We start from the raw sequence: 24226 nt of genomic DNA on the forward strand, positions 1-24226 counted from the left end.
TCTAATCATTCTTGTTCATCTTTTTTTTTTACTTACAGTAGGATCAATGTGTTAAAATGAAAGCAGTTGTGATTATATAATCCCCCAGCAAGAGTAATGAACATTAAATCAATTGAGATTCTGCCTCAGAAATAAAATGTGGAATTGGACTTGTTTTCTGATATGCATGCATATCACTGCCACTTTATTTGCCTTACACTACAGGTAGTCCTCAACTTACAACAGTTCATTTAGTAATCGTTCAAAGTTACAATAACACTGAAAAAAGGGACCTATGACTGTTTTTCACACCGTGGCCACATCTCCATGGTCACATGATCAAAATTCAGATGCTTGGCAATTGATTCATATTTATGACAGTTTCTGTGTCCCGGGATCATGTGATCAGCTTTTGCGATCTTCTGACAAGCAAAGTCAATGGGGAAGCCAGATTCACTTAACAACCATGTTACTAACTTAACAATTGCAATGGTTCACTTAACAACCGTGGCAAGAAAAGTCACAAAATGGGGCACAACTCAACAAATGTTTAACTTAGCCACATAAGTTTTGAACTCAACTGTGGTCATAAATTGAGGACTACCTGTATTATCCTAGAATTATATGAAAAGAAAAATTAGTGTTATCCTGCTAAGTTTCTTGCCATCGGTAACGAAAAAGGATGAGAAACTGAAGGATGCTAATGTCCACTATAAAATCAGTCAGTTGCTGACAACCCAAAAACAAGAAGTGGAAATCAATACTAAAATAGGAAAAGATCAACAAACGCAGCCTACAGAGAACTTCAAAGTCCAAACTCCAACTTTAACTACAAAACTTACAACTCAAAAAACAATACCCAAAGAAAGCAACATTAAGAGCGAAGATATCAAAGGCCTCCAAATACAGTATGTTGAGGATTCAGCTAATCAAATGATAACAACATCAGCTACTACTTATTACCTAACCCAGATGGAAACAGAACAAGGTAAAGACCAGACGGAATTAATGACAATCATATCACAGCAAACATCAAAAATTGAGCTATTAAACCAATACTTCAGTGATTATAAAGGGGACATTAGCTTGGAAAAACTGTCATTTGGATGGTCTCCATGGATTCAAATAAGAGGTGGAGGAAGAAAGGGAGACACACTGGAGAACTTAAAACCATTAAGATGGAAGCCTGATTGGCACAAAAAGAAGGCGAGTGTTAGATTTAAAGACCTAGACGTGTCTCTTTTTTGGGGATTTGTAAAGACAGACCTTAAAAAAATGTCTTTTGATGGACTAAGAGGAATCTTAAATATATATATATATATAAACTGAGTTTATATTTAGGTTTTAGATTTTTAAAGGAAAACAAAATTAAACTTTTAGGATAAAACTTTGAATTATACAATAGAATTTAGAATTTTATAATAGAAGATAGTATTGTATTAAGTGTTGAATGGTTAAGACAATTTTTTTTTCTCTTTAATAAATTGGTGATGTGTTAAGATGAAAATTAGACTTTACTGTTAAATCATAAGAATGATATGTAATGAACAATGTAGGTTTTGTAGACAAGAGAATTATTCTTTATTGAAATAGGGAATTGTAGGTTACCCAAAAAGTAAGCTCTTTTCTGCATATTATAGGCTACCTCAGAGTATTTTTATTGGGTTAGGACGCTGAGCTTGTCAATCAGAAGATCGGCAGTTTGGCGGGTCGAATCCCGAGTGCCGCGTAACAGAGTGAGCGCCTGTTACTCGTCCCAGCTTCTGCCAACCTAGCAGTTCGAAAGCACCTAAAAATGCAAGTAGAAAAATAGGGACCACTACGGTGGGAAGGTAACAGTGTTCCGTGAGCCTTTGGCGTCTAGTCATGCCAGCCACATGACCACGGAGACGTCCTCGGACAAGCGCTGGCTCTTCGGCTTTGAAACGGAGATGAGCACAGAAACGACTAGCACGCATATGTGGGGGAACCTGTGTTAACTTAATTACTTTGACTATGTGAAAATTAAGGGAATCAGAGAGGGAATTTTTATTGATGCAACCTGAACTATCTACAAATAATTTGTTATTTGCTACTTTGGATTACCCAACCACCATATTGCTTCACAAATATATGTATATATCCCAATCCCTACCCTTAATCTTTCCTCTACCCTACTCCAAGTCCCCTTTTTCCTACCTTCTTTGTTAACCCTATAAAATTAATTTAAAAAAATCAAAAATAAAATAAAATAAAATCAGTCAGTTGCTATCTAATCAGCAAAACATTTTCAGGGCCTGAGAACTTCAGAGATTTTTGGCAGCTGTAAATATATCATTCTACAATATTACCGGAGAACCACAAAAAAATTCAATTTTACTCATTTATTTTCTGTACAGAACAGGTATATAACAGATACACCCAAAACTTCAGTAGCATTACATGATTTAAAAGGCGTAGCGTAACCAACACTAAACATTTTTAAGTTCCAATGATTTCAAGTCAAGAATGTCAGAATATGTGTGAAATCTCGGGAGCATTGAATCATGCGCCACCAACGTCCTACAAAGCATTTTCCTCCCACTCTCCTGCTAAATTACCATCTGAAACGATAGGATTTAATTTATGGTTTGATGTTAGTCCCGTCGTGGCAACAAGTTACTCTTCCTGCCAGTGTCCTCCTCTTTTCTCTGCTACAAGCCTGACAAAGTCAGAGTGGCTGGCGTATAGTGTAAGTTTTTCACTGATATCTACCCATTTCACTTTCCCAGCGTCGTCTCCTGCTTCCAGATGCAAATTATCCATTGCTTCACCTATGAATACAAAGAGGGACATTATGGAATTGCCTCTTTCTTAATTCTACAAAATGAGCCATTTGCTTCTTCCAATCCATATCAGCTTCTACCAAAAAGCATGGAACCAAACCATTATTGTTGCTGAATCTTCTGTTATGACTGAACTCTTTTAGAGCATGGCTGGGGAACGATGGCCCCTTTATGACTTGTGGACTTCAACTCCCAGAATTCCTGAGCCAGGCTGGCTCAGGAATTTTGGGAGTTGAAGTCCACAAGTCATAAAGGGGCATCGTTCCCTACCTCTGTCTCGGAGCTAGTAGGATTTTTTTTTTTGATGATGGATCGCCTGTCAATTATCCCCCAAAATCATACTGAGTAGGAAGAGCAATTAACCCTGTAGCAAAGCATATGCTTTGGAACAAGAGATCCTGAATTCAATCTCTGACATCCTAACCTGGATTAGGGTCCTATCTAAAATACAGCATAGTCACTACAGGTAGTCCTCGACTTACAGCTATTTGCTTAGCCACCATTCGAAATTACAACAGCATTGGAAAAAAAGTGGCTTAGGACTGTTTTTTCACCTTTTGCGATTTTCTGACAAGCAAAGTCAATGGGAAAGCCAGATTCATTCAACAACCATATTACTAACTTAAAAACTGCAGTTATTCACTGAACCATTGTGGCAAGAAAGGTCATAAAATGGGGCAAAAGCTCAGAATGGGACAATTCGCCACAGTCAATTCGCTGCGGGGTAATTCAACAATTCAATTTCATTACTTAAAAGTAATTAAAGGGTTTTAATTTTTGTCATTTACATTACATCTGGCATCCTCTCCTTTAACGATTCCATTCTACCATTTCTTCTCTTGTCCTGTGGCGAGTTATCCTAGACCAGTGGCAGCGAACCTATGGCACACGTGCCAGAGGGGGGGCACTCAGATCCCTCTCGGTGGGGAGGCGTGCCATTACCCCAGCCCTGCCTCCCCACGCGGTTCCCTCACCAGCAGCCTCCCGGAGAAGAGTCGCCCCGGGGGCGGCCCACGCATAGCAGTGCGGCCAAGGACATGGCAGCCGGGCAGTGGGGACAAGACTCTGCCCTCTTGCCCCATCGTGCACAGATGCTGCTGCGGGGCGCAGGCGGAGGGCGTGGCCATCATGGTGCTGCTGGGCCACCTGGGAAAATCTGCTGCGGCAGACTGTGGCGGCAATGGGTGGCCCTGCAGGCGAGTAGGGCGGGGGCGGGTTTGGGGCACTTGGTCTCTAAAGGGTTCGCCATCACTGTTCTAGACCCACGAAAGTCACTGTCTTGCTTAGCAATGGAAATTTTGGGCTCCGTTGTGGTTGTAAGTCAAGGACTGCTTGTATCAATAGGACCAGTACAGCTCTAAGATGGAAGAAAGTCTTAACTTGATGCAGAACTAGACTGAGAATTCTTGGGTCTCAATTTAATATAAAACAACATCAAAAGATTGTTTCCCGAATTGCCTACCATTAATAGAGAAACAGCACTAAGTCAGTACAAAGATGTTGTGTGATTTTATAATCAACACTGAATTATGATCAAAGATGTTTATATATATAGGGCTTCTCTTCTCACCAGATTCATCATGATAGTTTACTGCTTCTGTTTCCATCCAAGCATTGTCAGTATTACGAGGATCATCCACATATCCCTTATAAGCCTAAAAAAAAAAAAAAGCAAAATACAGGACCTTTAGGACGATGTGTTACATTTTATTTGCTGCTGCATTTGTTTATTAATCAGATTTATATCCCACCATCCACATCACTTCAGCAGCTGACGAGTAAGAATCAAAATACAATCATCTCTAATGGGAAAAAAGTACAATATAGACAGCATTTGGCATCAGCCTCCATATATCTTCCAAAAAATCTCCGTTTTCAGCTGTTTCCAGATGGTGGTTAATGTTGGAGTCCAATGAACTCCCTGTGGGAGGCTCATGCAGAGGGCCTATTAAAGCAAGAGGTGGCTTCCAAGATTTGCTGATCTAATTTCCTGGAAATGGATGACAGCCAGTTTCTTCTGGCAATGTTTAAGTGGCTGGGCTTGGGCTGACTCCAACAAAACGCAGATAACCTTGTGCCATGTCATAATGGCTTTATATGTTAAATCACCAAATGATCCCATGCCCCAAACTTCATATAAGCTTGTAAGCCGCCCTGAGTCTTCGGAGAAGGGCAGGATATAAATGGAATTTAATTTTTTTTAAAAAAAAATAAAATATAAATGTTAAATAACTGGGGGAGGAGAAGGGAAACTGAACCATGCCAGGCTCTCGTCCATAACACCACTGACCGGAATAAAACCACAGTAAACCAGGGTCTCCATTTGCAAGCTAATTTAACTATCTAAATCTGTTGTGTTGAGGAAGCTAAACGTTGCCATTTTACCTACTATTCGGTGTTTATAATTGGAGAAGTTAATACTGTTCCAATTTACTTGGAGAGTCTCAGTAACCTTTCCATTTAATATTTAAAGGGTTTAAAAACACAAGAAAGATCATTTACCACAAAGAGTTCCTGACTGAAGAGTCTGTTCAGGTGTTTCTCCATCTCTTCTTTCTCAGCCTTAGTTTTCTGTAAAGAGTTCAGGGCCTCTTCGCTAAATTCTCGCTTTAGAGCAGCAGATAACTTCTCCCCTGGATCCACCATTCCCTAAAGGAAGATTATAATCTGTTATGTAATGTTCAGGTACATAATCAATAATAGCAATTGGGACATATTCTGAACACTGAACACCAGATGACTATGTTCAGGAAATATTTTGATTAGTTATATACTTTCCCTTGCAGGACCATTAGCGGATTTGTAGAAGAGAGTGCTTTATTTATTTGTTATTTATAACAAATTTATAACTACAGGCTGATTATTACTCTATGAACAGAATGAAAGAGAAAACTGTTTATTTGCTTTAAGCAGTTGCACACCTCTCTTCCAAACTGAAATTTCACAAGGCAGCTTATAAGTATTTCAAACAAATATCACTAAAGCTATTAAAAAGAGTGGGAGATATAATGTAGGTCCTACACGCTTGTTCACAAATTATTACACAGAGAGGACTCTCTTGTTTGCAAACAATTTTGCAAACTGTCTTTCACATGCTTAGCTAATAAATAAAACTGGAACACACAAAACATATACTGTACACACGTATTTTAGGAGTGCAATTTTTTTGCTGAAAACCATTATCTCATTGTTCTTCTTCTCACCCCAGGAACAGCCCATTCTCCACAATCCTTCCTTTTGATTGCAATAAACTGTAAGATGTTTTTGCCAGATACTGGATGAGCTGTTTTATTGCCGCTGCCATCTCTCTTCCATCTGAAAGTTGCACCAAGAAGATAATTAAGCCCTCAAAATTCAAGAAGAAATGCAGCATGTTACAAATGACAGACAGCACATAGGTCCAGAGACACATGTTGCCGTAGTCCTCTACCCACCACAAGGTCCAATTCATTGCATAAAGCTGCAACTGGAGCATGTAAATAAAGGAAGAATTGGAGGGGCCAAAGGAGAGTGAATATACGGTTCAAAGTCATTCACTTAATGTTAAACCATGACTTGGCATTAATATTTGCACTGAACTCTAGATCCAGAATCCAGAACTCTAATTTGAACTGGCATGATGTCAATGAAGATTCAATCATCCATGCTAAAGGTGTCTATAAAGGTTGAATCACGGCAACTGGCCCAAACTTTGTCGCTTTGTTGCTTATCCAAGAAACTTCATCAGTCAGAGCAAAATTAGTTAGGCAGAGAGCCAGAGAGTCATTGGAAAGTACCAACTTTTGCCACACCAACCTCAGGGCTCTCTCCCCAAAATTAAAGGTTCAACCTTTAAGCCCGCCATGTATTACTATGAAATGCTTTCATGATAAAAAGCAGTTACAGTTTCAAGATTTTTTTAAAAAAAATTCCAAGTACAACTAAAAGCCTATGTTAGCACAAGAATCATGATTTTTTTTAAAAAAAAAACCAATAGAAGAGACTGCTCAAGGTTGAACAGTGGGGTCTTGGTGATCTTTGACCTTGTTGTTTTTCCCCCCTCCCAGATGTTTCATTACCAAACTAGGAAAACATCATCAGTGTTAGTAAGAGAGTAGGATTTGCTCTTGTAATATTTACTAGTGGCTTGCCCTGTCATCGCTGGTGGGTATTGTAGTTTTAAATGCTCCTTCTAAGACTGCAAAGAATTCTAGAAAGATTAACATCGTCTGTGTCATAGTTGAGACCCTTCTGTAGAATCCTGTGTTCTTCAGTAAATAGTGAGTGGCTGGACAAGTTAACTACCCATTCGGGCTCAAGTGCCTCTTTCATTCTGGGATTTAGTTTGAGTTTGAGTAGTGTGGCTTGTAGTTTGGTTTTCCTTTCTTCCAGCACAGCTCTGGGAAGTAGTCTTGATGGTGGTTTCTATGTGGTCTTGTCTGATCTAGTTGTTCCTTGAGGTTTGCCCTGGTGTGCTGGTACTTCTTTAGTCCGAGGTGTACATTTGTGATCAATGTCACTTTCTCCTCACTTTCATGGGCTATTTTCTATCCAGCTGTGCAGTTTATTAGTGGGATTTTTTCTGATGCTGGTGGGAAGGGCATGCTGTCGTAGGTATTCGTGCTAATGCTAATCAAGTAGAAGCCTTAGAAGGAGTATTTAAAGCTCTAGGACGTCCCGTAGAGATCCAAGAAAGCATCAAACTATCATACCATAGACTAGAACAAGGGTCCCCCAACCCTTGGTCCATGGACTGGCACCGGTCCACAGCATGCCAGAAACGGTCCATGCAAACAAGCAAAGCCCCATCTGCGGGATGCAGGCAGTACATGAAACCACGTCCCCTCCGGTCTGCAGAAAAACCTCTCTCCACGGAACCGGTCCCTGATGCTCAAAAGGTTGGGGACCTCTGGACTAGAAGAAGACGAAAACTGTACAGATGGAGGTCAAGGATATGAAGGGACCGTGTGCAGAAAACTTCCTGCCTTAGTATCCTGTTATCCGCATGTCTATGAGCTCATTCCAATTAGCACTGCCAAGGACTGCCAGGAACCAGCTAGATATGAGAGACTCTGCCCTGGCTGGGATGTTCCGATGTTCTTTAAGATTGACTAGGGAGTACACCAATAAACAATGCTTTTGCTGTGCATTATTTCCTGCTTGTTAAAACTGTATAAATACAATAAACTCTGCGTAGGTAGGCAGACATTTTGGGACACCCTGCGATGACTTGGCAGCCGCTTTATCACAAGGCAGCAAGCCTCAAGGAAAGTGTTTTAACTGTGGAAAACCTGGTCATTTTAAAAGGGAATGTTGAAATCCAGGAGAGGGGGCATGTCTGCAGCATCTCGCAGTCCTTTCTATCAGAAGATGAGACCAAAAACAAAATGCCCAAAATGTCAGAAGGGTTATCATTGGGCAAGAGAGTGTCTAGTCAGGAAACAGCCGATCGGGTTGGTTTCTGACCCCGGTCCAAACAGAGACAACAAACCAACAATAGAAAACAGTCCTGCAGCTACCAGAGGTAGTGCCGGCATTGATTTGATATTGCAGGAGCTAGCTAACATCACACAAAATGAAGTCTTTTGTTTATCTGAATAGTATGACATGGCAAATTTGCTTTCTACATGTCTGATCCCTGTTTGTACCCCTTCTGCAGCAATTCAAACCATCACTGGCTTGAGCAAATTTCTATTGAATAAAAACTTTAACTATGAGACTATATCTAGTTGGGGGTTGACTGCCTATGATCTACCCCCTGATGTAATTGCTTTGCACACCCCAAACGTAGCAGTCCCTGAGAATATAACATGTGCAAAAATAGTTAATTGTACATCTTCAAGTAAAAAAACATTAACACTGTTGCGTGTCATTTGGCAAAAACAATTAATGCTACTTCTATAGCTATTTCAGCAATCAACCACAAGCTGCAAGCTTTGCCTAAAGGTATTTTACAAAATCATGCTGCTATTGATTATTTGCTTCTGCATCAGCATTTGGGTTGTGAAAGTTTTGAAGGAATGTGTTGTTTTAACATTTCAGATGAATCACGAACCATCCAGCACCAGCTCAATATTTTACACAATTTGGCCTCTGATTTGAAAACTGGTATTTTAGGATCTTCGTGGGAGAGCCTTTGGGCTTGGCTACCCACAAGTTTATTGGGAAATGTCCTACGCTATTTAGTCATTATTTGTGCTATTTTGATTGGTGGGTGCTGTTTTGTTCAGTGTCTCCCTTCCTTTTGCAACAGCTGTATCACAGCTTTTTGCCCTAAACCCCCTCACACACTGCCTCAGGGTCAGGTATATGCCTTGTATAAGCAATTGCAAGGATATTCCTCTCCTGATTATGACTCATCCATTAACCCTTTTTACAAGTCCTTGGCTAACAAAAAAGAAAAGAGTGAGATTTAGAGATGGAGGTCAAGGATATGAAGGGACCGTGCGCAGAAAACTGCCTGCCTTAGTATAGATATGAGAGACTCTGCCCTGGCTGGGATGTTCGGATGTTCAAGATTGACTAGAGAGTACACCAATAAACAATGCTTTTGCTGTGTGTTATTTCCTGCTTGTTAAAACTGTATAAATACAATAAACTCTGCGTAGGCAGACAGACATTTTGGGACACCCTGCGATGACTGGTCTCTGAATCTGACAGAAAACAAAACCAACTCAAAGTAGAGCACACAGCAGCCCTGAAAAACCTTTAAAAAAGACCAAACTATCACCATCCTACTAGTAGACAAAGGCCCAGCCACAGTGATCACAGACAAGTCACAATATATATACACAAAAGTGAATGCACTACTAGAAGACAAAGAAACTTATATCCCAGTGAACACCAATCCAATACATGCTAGATAACCAGATCAAGAGAATTCTTGACTAAGAAAGGCCAAATCACCAAAGAGGAACAGTGGAGCACAAAAAGCAGTGGACCCATCTTCCCCCGCCTCTACGGATGTTCCAAAGCACACAACCCCTCAATCCAGTTGTATCATTACCAGGGACCAACCTACAACATCATTAAAGAATTGATTTGGACACGTCATAGAGGGAAGCAACTGCTCCATCAAAAAGGCCGTCTATGTCAAAAATTGAACAGCCCTCTCTCAACAGAGTGGGAGGGATACAACATCATCTATCTCCAGTCTACAACACAGTCCTTTCAGCAGTTCCAAGAAGGCTCCACATCCCTTTGCACTACTCAGGTGATCTTGAGGACCCAGATAAACCTCCAAGTGGCCTCAACGACTCTCTAAAATAATGCAAATGATCAGCTGTCTGCATGGAAAATAAATCCTTCCATTCCCCACCATCCAGTCAGAGCTGCAGAAGCTTATTGGATGAGAAGCGAAACTTCTTCAAAAAAACACACAAGAAAGTCCAGTTGCCTCTTGAAAAAGCATCTTTGGGTGCTCCATCAACTGCTCACTATAGTGCAGAGGTCCCCAACCTTGGCAACTTTAAGACTTATGGACTTCAACTCCCAGAATTCCTCAAGTCTTAAAGTTGCCAATGTTGGAGACTCCTGCTATAGCATCTTCAAAGAATCGAAGACATGACAACAGGTGAGGATGAAATCATTATCTCATTGGATCTCACAGTCCTTTTTCACATCCACACACCCAGAATTGGCCAAAAAACGAATGATGGCACTGGTTCGCAGCATACCCAAGATTGTAATCAGAATCATGGATCTTATCTATTATTGCCTAACCATGTACTTTCAGTTAGATAACGATATCAACAAATCAAAGGAACACCCATGAGAACACTGCCTTCAGGACTCATAGCGAAAGTTGTAATATAACTCCTAGAATCAATCATACTCCCATGCATACAACCCCAAGTATGATCTAGATCAGTGATGGCGAATCTTTTAGAGACTGAGTGCCCAAACTGCAACCCAAAACCCACTTATGTATTGTCGGGTGCCGGATGGGCATGGCCCTTTGGGTCGATGTGGCCAATTGGGTGGGCGTATCCCATTGGGTGGGCATGGCTGCGGTGGTAACGGCAGAGTGGGTGGGACTAAAAAGTTCATTCACTCAATTCCAACTTTGCGAGATCTTTTTTTTTCCCCACGAGAAGTTGAAATTGATTGATTAATTGAAACTGGGGTTTTTTGCACACAGCGGTGGAGGCCTAAAGCGAAAAGGTTTTATAAAACCCAGCTGAAGGCCTAGGACTGGGGCGACAGGGCGCGTGCCCACAGAGAGGGCTCTGCGTGCCACCTGTGGCACACGTGCCATAGGTGCGCCACCACGGATCCTGATGAAGATACCCTTTTCATAATAAAAAAGGACCAACAAGAGAATACCCATAAAACCACCAACAACATCTTCAAAGGAATAAAATTCACAAGGGAAGAAGAAAACAACAACATGCTATCCTTCTTGGATATCCTGATCAGCAAAGGCAGTGAGGGCGAAATAGAAACACAAGTCTTATCGTAAAGCCACCCACACAAATCAAGCGCTACACTACCAAAGTAACAACCCAACCTCTCAGAAGAGAACCTCTGTAAAGATATCATTTAGATGAACACAAACACATTGCAGAAACCCTGAACTGCAGAAAAAAAACAAAAAACAAATTATCTGTACATCTTCCAACAAATGGATATCCAACTTTACCAAAAAGTACCTGACCACTCAACCCAACACAGCACACCAACACAAGCTGCAAAAAGGATGACACTGCTATACATCCAAAACATCTCAGAAACTACCAACAGACTATTACAACCACCTGGGATCACCGTACCACACACCAACGAAAGCCCTCCAAAACATCCTAAGTAAATCAATGGACCAAGAGTCCTAGAAGAAAAAACAGGAAACATCTATAACCATGGTGGCGAACCTATCACACAGGTGCCACAGGTGGAACGCAGAGCCCTCTCTGTGGGCACGCATGCCATCACCCCAGTTCTAGGCCTTCAGCTGGGTTGTATAAAACCTTTTCACTTTAGGCCTCTGCCACCATGTGCAAAAAAAAAGATGCAATCAATCAATTTCAACTTCTTGCGGGGGGAAAAAAGTTCTCACAAAGTTGGAATTGATTGATTTAACTTTTTAGTCCCACCCAGTCTGCCATTACCACTGCAGCCATGCCAACCCAATGGGCCATGCCCACCCAATTGGCCACCCCCTCCCAAAGGGCCACGCCCATCCGGCACCCGATGATATGTAAGTGGGTTTTGGGTTGCAGTTTGGGCACTTGGTCTCTAAAAGATTCGCCATCACTGATCTATAACATACAATGTAAGAACTGCAACAGCCACTATGTAGGACAATCAGATAAAAGACTTGCCAAGGGCATCCATGAGCACCAACTAGCAGTCAGAAGACATGATGAAAACTCCTTAATTTACCACACATGGATAGATTTAACCATAGTTTCAGTTGGGAAAGTGAGCGTCCTCGAGTAGACCAAGCCAAGTCCAAAAACACTAGAGAAGTTCCGGATGCCAGGCATTCAGACAAATCAATAGCACATAGAGATAAACAACATCTGCGCAATATTGGGAAAATGAAGGAATACCACCAGATGAAGAAATAATTTAAGAAATACTGGAACGCGCAGAGATGGACAGATTAACTATGAGATTGAAAGGAAAAGAAGAAACAGAATACTATCAAACTTGGGACTTACTTTACTGATGGTTAGAGGAAAGAATAGAGGATTAGGAATTAAATATGTATTAGTGTATTTAAACTCAGACAGCACATTGGTTGAAAAATTATTATGGTATGTATGGGGAAAAACTAATAAAATCTTATAAAAATAAATAAATAAAAGGAGGCAATACTAGGCTAGTAGATGAGTAGTCTGACAAAGTCATCACTAAAAGCCAACATGGGTTTGTCAAAAACAGATCATACCAGACAAATCTTACTGCATTCTTTAACCAAGTGACAAAATTAGTGGACCAGAGGAATGCCGTGGATATAATTTACTTGGACTTCAGTAAGGCATTTGATAAAGTAGATCACAACCTACTACTTGATAAGACAGAAAAATGTGGGTTAGACCGGGAAAAATCAGGAAATTCTGGCAGTTCAAATGAGTATAAAGATTTATTGCAAGCTTAAACTCTCTACAAAAATCTGAGCTACTAACGATCAAGGGAAATGAGCAGGAATTAAGAAGGCATTCAAGGTGGGCTGGACTTGGGCATGCAGGAACTTGTGACCGATGATGTGTTTGACCCCACCCTCGAGCTCAGCCTGATCACCTCCTAAAACAATACCCCAATCAATCAAATTAGCTGAAAAATGAAACATCCTTGAGGACATATATTGACTGTATCATAGGGATTTTTTACCTTGTTATTAGAGGATCAGCAGCATGATTGGGTCCCCAACGCCCCAGCAAACCTCGTCCCACTAATCCTGTCCTGCCTATGGGATTTCTGAAAATAATAAGAGGTCTAGCTGTAATTGTTTTTCAAACTTGGCAATTTTAAGATGTGTAGACTTAAACCCCAGAATTCTCTAGCCAGCATGAAAAGAGCACAGTGAAAATACAAATTAACAGTGCTGACATGCCCTGGTGGCTCAGTTGCTCTAGGTTGCAGAAAAAAGAAACTGACTGCAGGTTAAGCTACAGATCTTCTGTTGTGATTCAGTGTCAGCCTGTGCTCCCAGCAGCTGAGTCTGAGGAATCTGAGGAGCAGGAGGAGGGGTTTGGAGAGCCTTCGGTGTCAGAGGGAGGCTCTGATGCACTGCAGGACTCTCAGCCTGGCCCCTCCAGTCGTGTTCCTTATGAGGCTCAGCTGTGTAAGAAGGAGGTGTCGGACTCAGAGGAGTTACAGCTGAATCTGTTCAGAGACGCTAGAAGCAGAAGGCAATCCAGCAGAGCAGAGCAGAGAAAATCTATGAGGCAACTCAGTAAAAGGAGGAGAAGGCTTTGAGAAGCCACTCCTTGGGACAGATAATAAAAGGGGAAGGTGTGGGCAGGGCTGGTTGCTGAAGGCAACCGTTCGGAGACATTCAAAGACAATCCTGGTCTGTTCTTGCTAATCTGTTTGACTCGTTTGTTGACTCTTGTTTGATATTTTGAATCATTTATTGAAGAAAATATTCTGCTGCTTTTTTGTTTGAAACACTTTATCATTTTGGAACTGTAATTAAATTTGGGTTGGGTTTTTCCCAGCCTATTAATTTGTCAAAAGGAAAAAGGGGTTGTCCCTGTCACACAAACAGGTCGTAGGCTGGAACAGAACATCTTCAGCCACAAACATATCTAAAGGCTAAATTCCTAGACAGGTAGTCCTAGACCAGACATGTCAAACTTGCGACGTCACATGATGTCACGTGACGTATCAGAGCTTTTTCCCCATTGCTGGCAATGGGGTGGTCGCGGTTTCCTCGTGACACACCTGGCCCGTTGGCCGGCAGTTTGACACCCCTGTCCTAAACTGTTACAGCAGTTTGTTTAGTGACCATTTGAAGTTACAACAGCACAGAAAAAAGTAACTTATGACCGTTTTCACACTTACAACTGTCGCAGCATCCCCATGGTCACATAATCAAAATTCAGATGCTTGGCAACCGACTCATATTTATGACAGTTGCAGTGTCCCAGGGTCACGGGATCCCCTTTTGTGACCTGACAGGTAAAATCAATGGGGAATGCAGATTCCCTTAACAAGTGTGTTCCTAACTTAACAACTGCAGTGATTCACTCAGCAACAGTGGCAAGAAAGGTTGTAAAGTGGGGCAAAACTCACTAAACAAATGTCTCACTTAGCAACAGAAACGTTGGGTTCAACTGAGGTCATAAGTCGAGGACTACCTGTGCCCAGTGGTGGGATTCAAATATGTGAACAACTGGTTCTCGGTGTGGATGCCGCTTCCGGAAGTCCGTTCTGTGCCTGGGCAACAAAAAATTAGCTACCGGTTCTGCCGAACTGGTGCAAACTGGCTGAATCCCACCACTGCCTGGGCCTCATTAAACCAAAATGCGGATTTACTGACTGTAACTTCACATGACGAATGCAGTAGTGGTCTTTTGATTTGGTTTGTGAAGCCAGTGAGCTGTAGTTTATTCTATAAATCATGGCTACTAAGCCATTGCTCAGTTTGAAGTTTTCTACTTCACTAAAAAGTGCCACATACCTGGGCCTCCCATTTTCCACTTTATATAAGCCACTGTGGCTTCTCCTTTCCACTTGACCATCCTTCTCATTGAACTTTGGAAAAAAGATTTTGGCTCTTTTCAGAAGAGAAAGAAACAAAAACAATGAAATGATTATACCAAGTGAGCTCATGAAAGCTACGAACACTGTAATTCAAAACACAGTTTTGTTTATAAAACATGCAATTCCCATATAAGCCTTTTGTCAGTTGAATTTTTCATCCCTCTTTGATAATTTAGACCTACTATAAATCATTTACCACAGGTATATAACTCCAGTGCTGATTGGTAAAATAAACAGTTATTTTTTCTAAAAATTGTTGGAAATGTAACAATCTGATCAGATTACTGTTTTTTCCATATTTGATGGCAATGTTGCAAATATTGATAATATTGGCAAATTGTTTATAATAAAATGGGGGGGAAACTTTAAAACCTGAATTTCCTTTCCAACCTGCAATTTTCAAACTAAATGATATTAAACCTTATATCCACACAAAGGTGCATCTTTTGATATATGTTGGTTCCTTTTTATAACTGTAAATGTCCAGAATGGTTAAGGAGTCAGTTGACTTCGGAATGGAATTAATTAAATAAGTATTAGCTTTGCCAAGAAACTTTTTTATTTTTATTGTGAATAAGAATAAAGTATGATGAAGTCATTCTGAAAAATAATGAATAATTAACTTGTAGGAGTATGTTTTAATGTGCAAAATAACTCTGTGTAGTATTTCAAATCTAAACGAGACACAAAATTTTAATTCAAGTTGGGATTACATTTCCATTCTTGGGCTTGTACTACATTCAAAATTTATATTTCTCTTAACATAAATCCTTCGTATATTAATTTTCAACAATGATATATCTTTCAATGTTCAGAAAGTGCTGTAATTCTTTACAATATTTTACATTATATAATACACTGTGTTGATTATTGCTAATAATATATGTATATTACTTGGATTTTAAATGTATTAATCTATTTATTAAAGCATTTATAGGGCCAATGATATGACACTGGGCTGAATGCAAAAGAAAAAATAAAACTGTAATCAATGAATGCAAAAGAAATATGTTGTATTTATATATATATATATATATATATATATATATATATATATATATATATATACACACATACATACACTACACATACACATACATACATACATACATACATACATATATATATATATATATATATATATATATATATTAGAAAAGACTACCATGTAAAACTAACAAATGAAATAGTAGAAATTCTTTTGGTCCTATCTTTGCTATGCTCCTAGTAAATTCTATGAATATTCATTTTGTGTTTTCTTTTTCTTTTGCCTTTTTTCTCATCTATCTTTTTCCTGCTTTTTTCCCTTCACAAAAATGTTTAATAAAATAATAACAATAAAGTAAATCAGCTTAATAAAATAAAAATTAATTAAAATAGGATGTTATCAAGGAGAGAAGCAACCTAGAACTAAGAAGAAATTTCCTGACAGTTAGAACAATTAATCAGTGGAACAATTTGCCTCCCGAAGTTGGGAATGCTCCAACACTGGAAGTTTTTAAGAAGGGACTGGACAACCATTTGTCCAAAATGGCATAGTGTTTCCTGCCTGAGCAGGGGGTTGGACTAGAACAGGGTTAGGCAACCTTGGCTCTTTTATGACTCGTGGACTTCAACTCCCAAAATTCCTGAGCCAGCCATGCTGAGGGGAAAGCGAGAGTTTCTAAGCTGAGCCATGCTGGCTTAGGAATTCTGGGAGTTGAAGTCCACGAGTCATAAAAGAGCCAAGGTTGCCTACCCCTGCAAGGTCCCTTCCACCTCTGTTATTCTATTCCATTATGTTTTGTTCATAAAACACTTTTGCAACTCAGGGATCATCATCCATACATCAAGAAAATTCAACACTCTTAATTTCAAAAATGGCAATCTATCGACAAAATTGGGGGAGTGGACTTAGTTTCTATATTTAGTGCTTCTTCTCTTTCAATGAGAGAACAAGACTGAACATGTGTTGCTTTTCTTCATTAAACCACAGATCACGGCACTTTGTTCTGCATTAATAAAATATCTACTACCGCAACTGAAAATAAAGCCTAGCTCAGGGGTAGGCAACCTCGGCTCTTTTATGACTCATGGACTTCAACTCCCAGAATTCCTGAGCCAGCTGGCTCAGGATTTCTGGGAGTTGAAGTCCATGAGTCATAAAAGAGCCGAGGTTGCCTACCCCTGGCCTAGCTCAATACCAATATTTTTCTTACCAATGCATATATGAATAAATGTTTTTTTTCTCTTTCTGGATTCTACACTGTGCCAACAATAATGGTAGATTATTTATAAGACCTAGAGGCAGATGTATCTTATAAATCCATCAGCGGCCTTGAGTATAATAGAATTGGGGTATAAAATACATGAAGCAAATTCATATTACCATGTAAAATCTAGAACACACCTTGTTAAATAAAATATCCTGCAATAATTTTCAGCAATCCAGAAATTATAGAATTAGAAAGGCTACATAAGGTAACCTATAATTCGGTGCAAAGATTTGAAGTATGAAAAATTCATTCATTATGTAATTTTCATATGTACCCTGTCCATTTTTATATAAAGAAATACAATGAAAAGTTTTTCTTTAAATTAAGTTATTTGGTCTCTGTTCATCCTATTGAGTAAAACTCACCCAATCTCTGGATCTGCCCACTTAGGTCCTGCCAAAACACTTGGTGCTGTATAGTCCACAGGACTGTAGTTTTTCCAGTTGATCAACCAGTCCACTTTATCATCAGGAACTTTTGTGCGTTCAACTTTTGATCCTGGATATGGGGATGTTCTGGCTTTCCTATGCAGATTTTCTTTTGGCCCCTTACAATCTGACATTGTAGTTGTGTCTCTGTGGAACCAGTGGTGAGAAGATGGGCTGTAGAAATATAGGTACATTTAGACAGAGGGAAAAAAGTAAATCTAAGATGCTTTGTTCTTTACAGAATCTGATGTCCTATTAGGAAAATCTTGCCTGTTCATCTATTACACTTAGAATAAAGAAGATATCTAGCATTTAAAGCAGACATGTCAAACTCGCGATGTCACATGACGTCGCACAATGTATCGGGACGGTTTTGCCATTGCCGGCAATGGGTAGGCACGGTTTCTGCATGACGCGTCTGGCCCGCGGGGCGGCAGTTTGACACCCCTGATTTAAAGTATACAGAAAAATACATCTCATTTTGTTAAGATTTCAATAAGGTTTAAATAATGTGGCCAGTTTTAGGTAAACAAAAACAGCAACAAAAATAAAATTCTGGAAATATAAGAAGTTTTCCCCTATCCAAGATATTGACTCACTTAGCAAAGCTGTAATTTGAACACTGTATAAGTCAATATTGTTGCATGCATACAGTGGAAGGTGGAGAACATAGGAGTGGCATGGCAACCTTTCCTAGTGTCAGTTTTCCAGAAAAAAGGAAAAGGTATGTGGAATGCTTTACAAATGACAAAATTAATTTACTAGCATTATTTATTTATTTATTTATTTATTTATTTATTTTTGGGACTTATATGCCGCCCTATCTCCCGAAGGACTCAGGGCGGCTAACAACAATAAAACACAATAATACAAATGTTTAAAAAAAAGATTAAACTAACAAGCCCGTGATAAAATATTAAAAACATTTTTTTAAAAAACACCCCTATCGTCAGTCCAGGTAAGCCTGATAGAAAAGAAATGTTTTGAGGTTGCGACGAAAGGACCGGAGATCCAGGGCCATCCGGAGCTCAAGGGGGAGTTGGTTCCACAGGGCTGGCGCTCCCACAGAGAAGGCCCTCCCCCTGGGGGTCGCCAGCCGACATTGTCTAGCCGACGGCACCCTGAGGAGGCCCTCCCTGTGTGAGCGCACCGGGTGATGGGAAGTCGTTCCTGGCAGCAGACGGTCCTGCAAATATCCCAGGCCTAAGCCATGTAGGGCTTTATAGGTAAGAACCAGTCAATTGAATACTATTGTCTCTAACACTAATCAAGCTAGGGCACTGAGAAACAAGAGGCATATACATGTATATGTGTATATTTACACCAAATTGGAATTTTGAATTGTCAATTGAGTTACAAAATGAAAAAAATGAGCAATGAAGAGGCTTGGAATGAGGCATAAAGTACAAGGCTGCTTAGCATCCTAGACAAAGCATTTCTGCTTTATTATTACATGTAGATGCTACCCATCTCACTGTCAAGCAATTCTTCTGTTTCATGAGAATCCCTAGAATTTGTAAGTATTGTAATTTAGTTTCCGTTAATACAAACAATTCTTAATAAACTTAATGTGTATCTATATTTCTTTTTCCCTCAAGATGAGGCTATAGGACATTGCGTTACAAAACAACCAGACACAACCAGTTTTTCCCCCATGCTTTAACTTTGCTAAACATGTAATTTCCACAACACTGTCTAGGACAGGGCTTTTCAACCAGTGGTACGGGTACTACTTGTGGTACATTGGCACCTGGCAGGTGGTATGCGACCATCCTAGAAAAGTGGTAGCAGGGGAGGGGAATGAGCTGAACTGGTGGTAGCAGAAGAGCCAGGATCAGCGCTTCTTCGGGGCTGTCAGGGCTCAGTGGAAGCGCCAGGATCAGCGCCAGGCTCCAGCTGAAGCCCGGCACTGATCCTGGTGCTTCTGAGCCCAGAGGAAGTGCTGATCAGCTGGAATGTTGTAGCATCTCCAGGGTCTTGTGATTTACATTCAGATGCTTGGCAACTGATTCATATTTATGATGGTCCCAGTGTCTCAGGGTCATGTTGAGTGACCAAAATCTTCTGCAACTACCCTGCAGAGGGGAGAGAGATAAAAACCAAACACCTCCCCACCCCCGCTGCCAATCCTCAACAGAAATGCTCACAACAATTAAAGCCTCGGACAGGAGGAAGAGCGCTGCCAGGCAGACAGGCAGGTGTCTTGCTCGGCTGTGGCTTGGGGGGCACTTTTTTCAGTGCCACTGTAACTTTGAACAGTCAGTAAGCGAATTGTTGTAAGTCGTGGACTACCTGTACTTCATCACTTTTTTCCTTTCCTTTCTTTTTTTTGGGAGGGGGTTTATCAAGTTTTTGACACCTTGCTAGGCGACTGGTGGTACTCAGATGTTGCCATATCCTAAAAGTGGTACAATGGGTGAAAACGTTGAAAAGCCCTGCCCTAGGATATCAAACCACCAATAGGGCTGTATTACCTATTATCCTTCTCATTTTTTCATCCTATTACCTATTTCCTTAGCTTCTTATGACTGTGACTTTGTTGTTTGTATCTCCTGATTTATGTTGATTGCTTTTATTTAGTATCCTATTATGAATTATGTTGTTTGCTTATTTAGTATCCTAGGACTATAACTTAGTTTGTATCTTATGATTTATGATGATTGTATTTTATAATAATGATCATGAGTTACCACTTGCTGCTTGTATGTAGTGAGAGCTTATGCACCGAAGCCAAATTCCTTGTGTGTCCAATCACACTTGGCCAATGAAGACTTCTATCCTATTCATGATCTGATTTTCTGTAAAGATATCCTAGTTATTCATAAACTCTAAAGCTAAGATATTGGGCTATGGCAATCTTCTGAACTTTAGCAATCCATCAGTTTGTCTGCTGATATTAGGTTTATGGGACGTGGTGGCTCAGTGGGTTAGGATGCTGAGCTTGTCGATCAGAAGGTCGGCAGTTTGGCGGGTCGAATCACGAGTGCCACGTAACAGAGTGAGCGCCTATTACTCGTCCCAGCTTCTGCCAACCTAGCAGTTCGAAAGCACGTAAAAATGCAAGTAGAAAAATAGGGACCACTACCGTGGGAAGGTAACAGTGTTCCGTGCACCTTTGGCATCTAGTCATGCCAGCCACATGACCACGGAGACGTCCTCGGACAAGCGCTGGCTCTTCAGCTTTGAAACGGAGATGAGCACCGGCCCCTAGAATCGGAAACGACTAGCACGCATGTGCGGGGAACCTTTACCTTTATTAGGTTTATATTTCACCTTTTATCTAGAAGCAAATAGTGGCTTATCTTGGCACTTTGATCCCATTTTTCCCCACATTTCTATGTACTATAAGTTTGCCTCAAGGGAATAACTCACTCAAAATCAAACACATGGGTGCTTCCAGTGCCAGTCAAACACCTTAACTTCAATGGTTCTCTGACAAGATTTGTATAGAAAATAAAGTAGACCTCAGAATAAATACCTGTAAGCAAGATTCCTTGTTGTCTGGAATACTGGAGAGAAATTGTGGCAGGACTTTGTAGTAACAATTGAAAGAGTTACAGAAAGAGAAACTACGGTAACAGTTTGGGCCAGGAAACCTCTTGCCATTCCATAAAATGAGTTCACAAGAAGCTGGCTTCTTCAGCAAGAAACACCAAATGCCTATAGAAAAACATGGGCACCAAACAGGAAAAATTGGGTGTGATGCTGTCTTCAAGGCTCCATCTTAGGCCCAGTATTCTTCAATATCTTCATAAATGACTTAGATGAGGGAATAGAAGGGGAACTCATCAAATTTGCAGATGACACCAAGCTGGCAGGAATAGCCAACACCCCAGAAGACAAGCTCAGGATCCAAAAAGATCTTGACAAACTTGAACAATGGGCCCTATCCAACAAAAAGAATTTTAATGTGGAGAAAAGCAAAGTTTTACATTTAGGCAGGAGAAATCAAAGGTTTAAGTACAGATTAGGTGAGACTTGGCTCAAAGCAGTAATTGTGAGCGGGACCTTGGAGTCCTAGTGGACAATCACTGGACTATGAGAAAGCAGTGTGCAGCAGCCACCAAAAAGCTAATACAATCCTGGGTTGTATTAAACAGAAACACAGAATCAAGTACCATTTTATAAAACCCTAGTAAGATCATACCTGGAATATTGCAACCAATTTTGGTCACCATACTACAAAAAGTTTGAAAAAACGTTCAGAGAAGAGCAACTAAAATGATCAAAGGACAAAAGACTAAAACATATGAAAAATGGCTGCAGGACTTGGGTTTGGCTAGTCTAAAGAAAAGAAGGCACAGGGGTGACATGATAGCAGTATTCCAGGATTTGAGGGGCTGCCACAAAGAAGAGGGTGTTAAACTATTCTCCAAAGCACCAGAGGGCAGGACACGAAAAAATGATTGGAAACTGAGCAACAAGAGAAGCAACCTGGAATTAAGGAGAAACTTCCTAACAGTGAGGACAATTAACCAGTGGAACAGCTTTCCTTCAAAAATCGTGGGCGCTCCATCACTGGAGGTTTTTAAGACTAGTCACTTGTCTGAAATGGTATAGGATTAGAAGACCTCCAAGGTCCCTTCCAGCTCTATTCTATTCTAATTCTATTCACTTCATTATCTAAAAGATAAAGTGACATGACTATAACATAAATATTGCAAGCTGCATACTCTGTTCAGCTCCAGATTCTAATTCAGTTTCTTCCCTTTGACCATTTTTGTCAATTTGCTTCCCAAATTTGTAGTTCTCTATATCTGAAGATATTGTCATATCTTAATTTCATGTATTAAGACAACTCTGTGTTTATTTCTATTTTAATATTGAACTTCAATTGAGTTAAGAAACAACACAGCTGCTTTTTGAAAATTCTTAGATAAAAAAGGCGGATTCCTCAATATTTAATACAGCTCAGTAAAATGTATATATTTAAAAAACAGATAACCATAGTGATACTAGAGAATGTAATAATATGTTCCAAAACTTTCTAGTAACAATATATTAGGAGTATTATTCTTTGACTTCATAGTTCGATAGTGTATTTCTCCATAGTCCAATACAGTATTTCTTTACATTCAACCTCTCCTTTTATCTGGTAATATCAATCATAGATAAGAAACACTAAAATATTAAGGAGAATCTAGGTAAAATAATATTGATACAGTATAGTTGAAATGAAGATATTTTACAAGATATAATACATGAAATATGGTCAGTTTTATAGATCTCCATTCTATTGATAAACCTCAAAATTAAAGGGTTACACCTCCAACCCGTTTTAGCCTCCCTTTTCAAGAAACATATTATCTCATTTGCATTTTATTTATATTTGCTTTGCTTACATTTCTTATACCTTGCCATCTCTCTATTGAATGTTCCTAAATAAACAAGACTATCGCTTTATTCTGACTCTATACCCTCATCCTTCACCTCTATGGGTAAACAGATTGTTGTTTATATTTTACTTATGTGAACTAAGAGTACTCAGTTATGCTGGTTCAAATCACCCAGCTAGGAAGCATGCTGGTTAAACTTAAGGGAGCTATTACCTCCAATATAATCTACCTAACAGGGTTGTTGTGAAGTAAGAACTGAAGAGAGAAAAAAGGAACTAGATATGCATCCCCTTAAATAACTTCGAAAAGGGCAACATAATACGTTCCGGTTTTTTGGCTGACTGCATTGTGCAAACCTGTGAGTTATTCGACAAGCAGACACGGCCCAGGCTGAGAATATTTTTAATTTTAATTTTAACTGGGTTTTTAATTTTCTCAGGGTTCTATTTAATCTCTTTTAATTTTGTTTTAACGTTTGTATTGACTGTTTTTTAAATGCCCTGTAAACCGCCCTGAGTCCTTCGGGAAAGGGCGGTATATAAATCTAAATAATAAATAAATAAATAAATAAATAAATAAATAAATAAATAAATAAATAAATAAATAAATAAATAAATAAATAAATATATAGACGTAAACATCTCTCTGTATGTGTACGTGAAATTACATAACATATACATATATGTGCGTGTTTATGTACGTGAAATTACATAATATATAAATATAATATGTTTATCATTCCATAAGCAAGGTAATTACAATCTTAGGAGGGAGAAAATGAATTTACTTTCCAACCCATTCCCTCCTTCCTCCATACTCACCGTCAAATTTCCTTTCTCTTCCTCGTCACCTGATCCCACCGTCCAACAAATCGCTGCCTCGTGATTGGTTAATGATTGAGCGCCTATCCCCTTCTCTTACCCAATGGCTGCTTCTCTCCACTTCCGCCTTGAAGAGGCGGAAAAATTAAAGACACCAACTCCTGCCAATAAAACGAAAAAGCTTACCCTCCGACCCTCTTTAGTCCCGCCCACTTGCAATCGTAATTAAAACCGCTCAGTGGTTCGTCTCAATGATCCCGAGCCTCGTCGCAAAGCGTTACGTCACGGGGAGTACATTTCTGATTGGATGTGGGCTGTTCACGTGATTGCCTGCTGTCGAGCCGCTCTTTTCATGCCGCGGTCTGAATTTTCTTCCTCAGCCATAGAGATAGAAAAGATGTAGAGCCGCGC

The 24226-nt window shown here is 39.9% G+C and overlaps 1 protein-coding gene across 3 annotated transcripts; it reads right to left on the reverse strand.

The window, feature by feature from the left end:
- Window positions 1–2046: 2046 nt before the first annotated feature.
- Window positions 2047–23854, reverse strand: NUDT9 (nudix hydrolase 9). 3 transcript variants are annotated; one of them, XM_083366897.1, is made up of 9 exons: window positions 23816–23854; window positions 21137–21544; window positions 17596–17832; window positions 14893–14988; window positions 13098–13184; window positions 5987–6098; window positions 5286–5432; window positions 4354–4438; window positions 2047–2771 (listed from the first exon to the last, which is right to left on the reverse strand). In XM_083366897.1, the coding sequence occupies exons 2-9, from the start codon at window positions 21262–21264 to the stop codon at window positions 2617–2619; spliced, it is 1047 nt and encodes a 348-aa protein (XP_083223023.1). In that variant the 5' UTR covers window positions 21265–21544; window positions 23816–23854; the 3' UTR covers window positions 2047–2616. The 3 variants fall into 3 exon arrangements, with proteins under 3 accessions (XP_083223023.1, XP_083223024.1, XP_083223025.1); XM_083366898.1 differs by lacking the exon at window positions 23816–23854 and adding an exon at window positions 23782–23791; XM_083366899.1 differs by lacking the exon at window positions 21137–21544 and having other exon boundaries at window positions 23816–23847.
- Window positions 23855–24226: the final 372 nt, after the last annotated feature.

Source organism: Vipera ursinii, assembly GCF_947247035.1.
Source record: "Vipera ursinii genome assembly, chromosome: 7".
Lineage (NCBI taxonomy): Eukaryota > Metazoa > Chordata > Lepidosauria > Squamata > Viperidae > Vipera > Vipera ursinii.

Coding starts and splice junctions, on each gene's coding strand:
- NUDT9 (XM_083366897.1), bottom strand. CDS start 21,264: ATGGCAAGAGGTTTCCTGGCCCAAACTGTTACCGTAGTTTCTCTTTCT. Junction 4,439..5,285: donor TCAGTCAGGAACTCTTTGTG/GTAAATGATCTT, acceptor TTTTTTTTTTAG/GCTTATAAGGGATATGTGGA. Junction 2,772..4,353: donor AAACTATCATGATGAATCTG/GTGAGAAGAGAA, acceptor TTGTATTCATAG/GTGAAGCAATGGATAATTTG.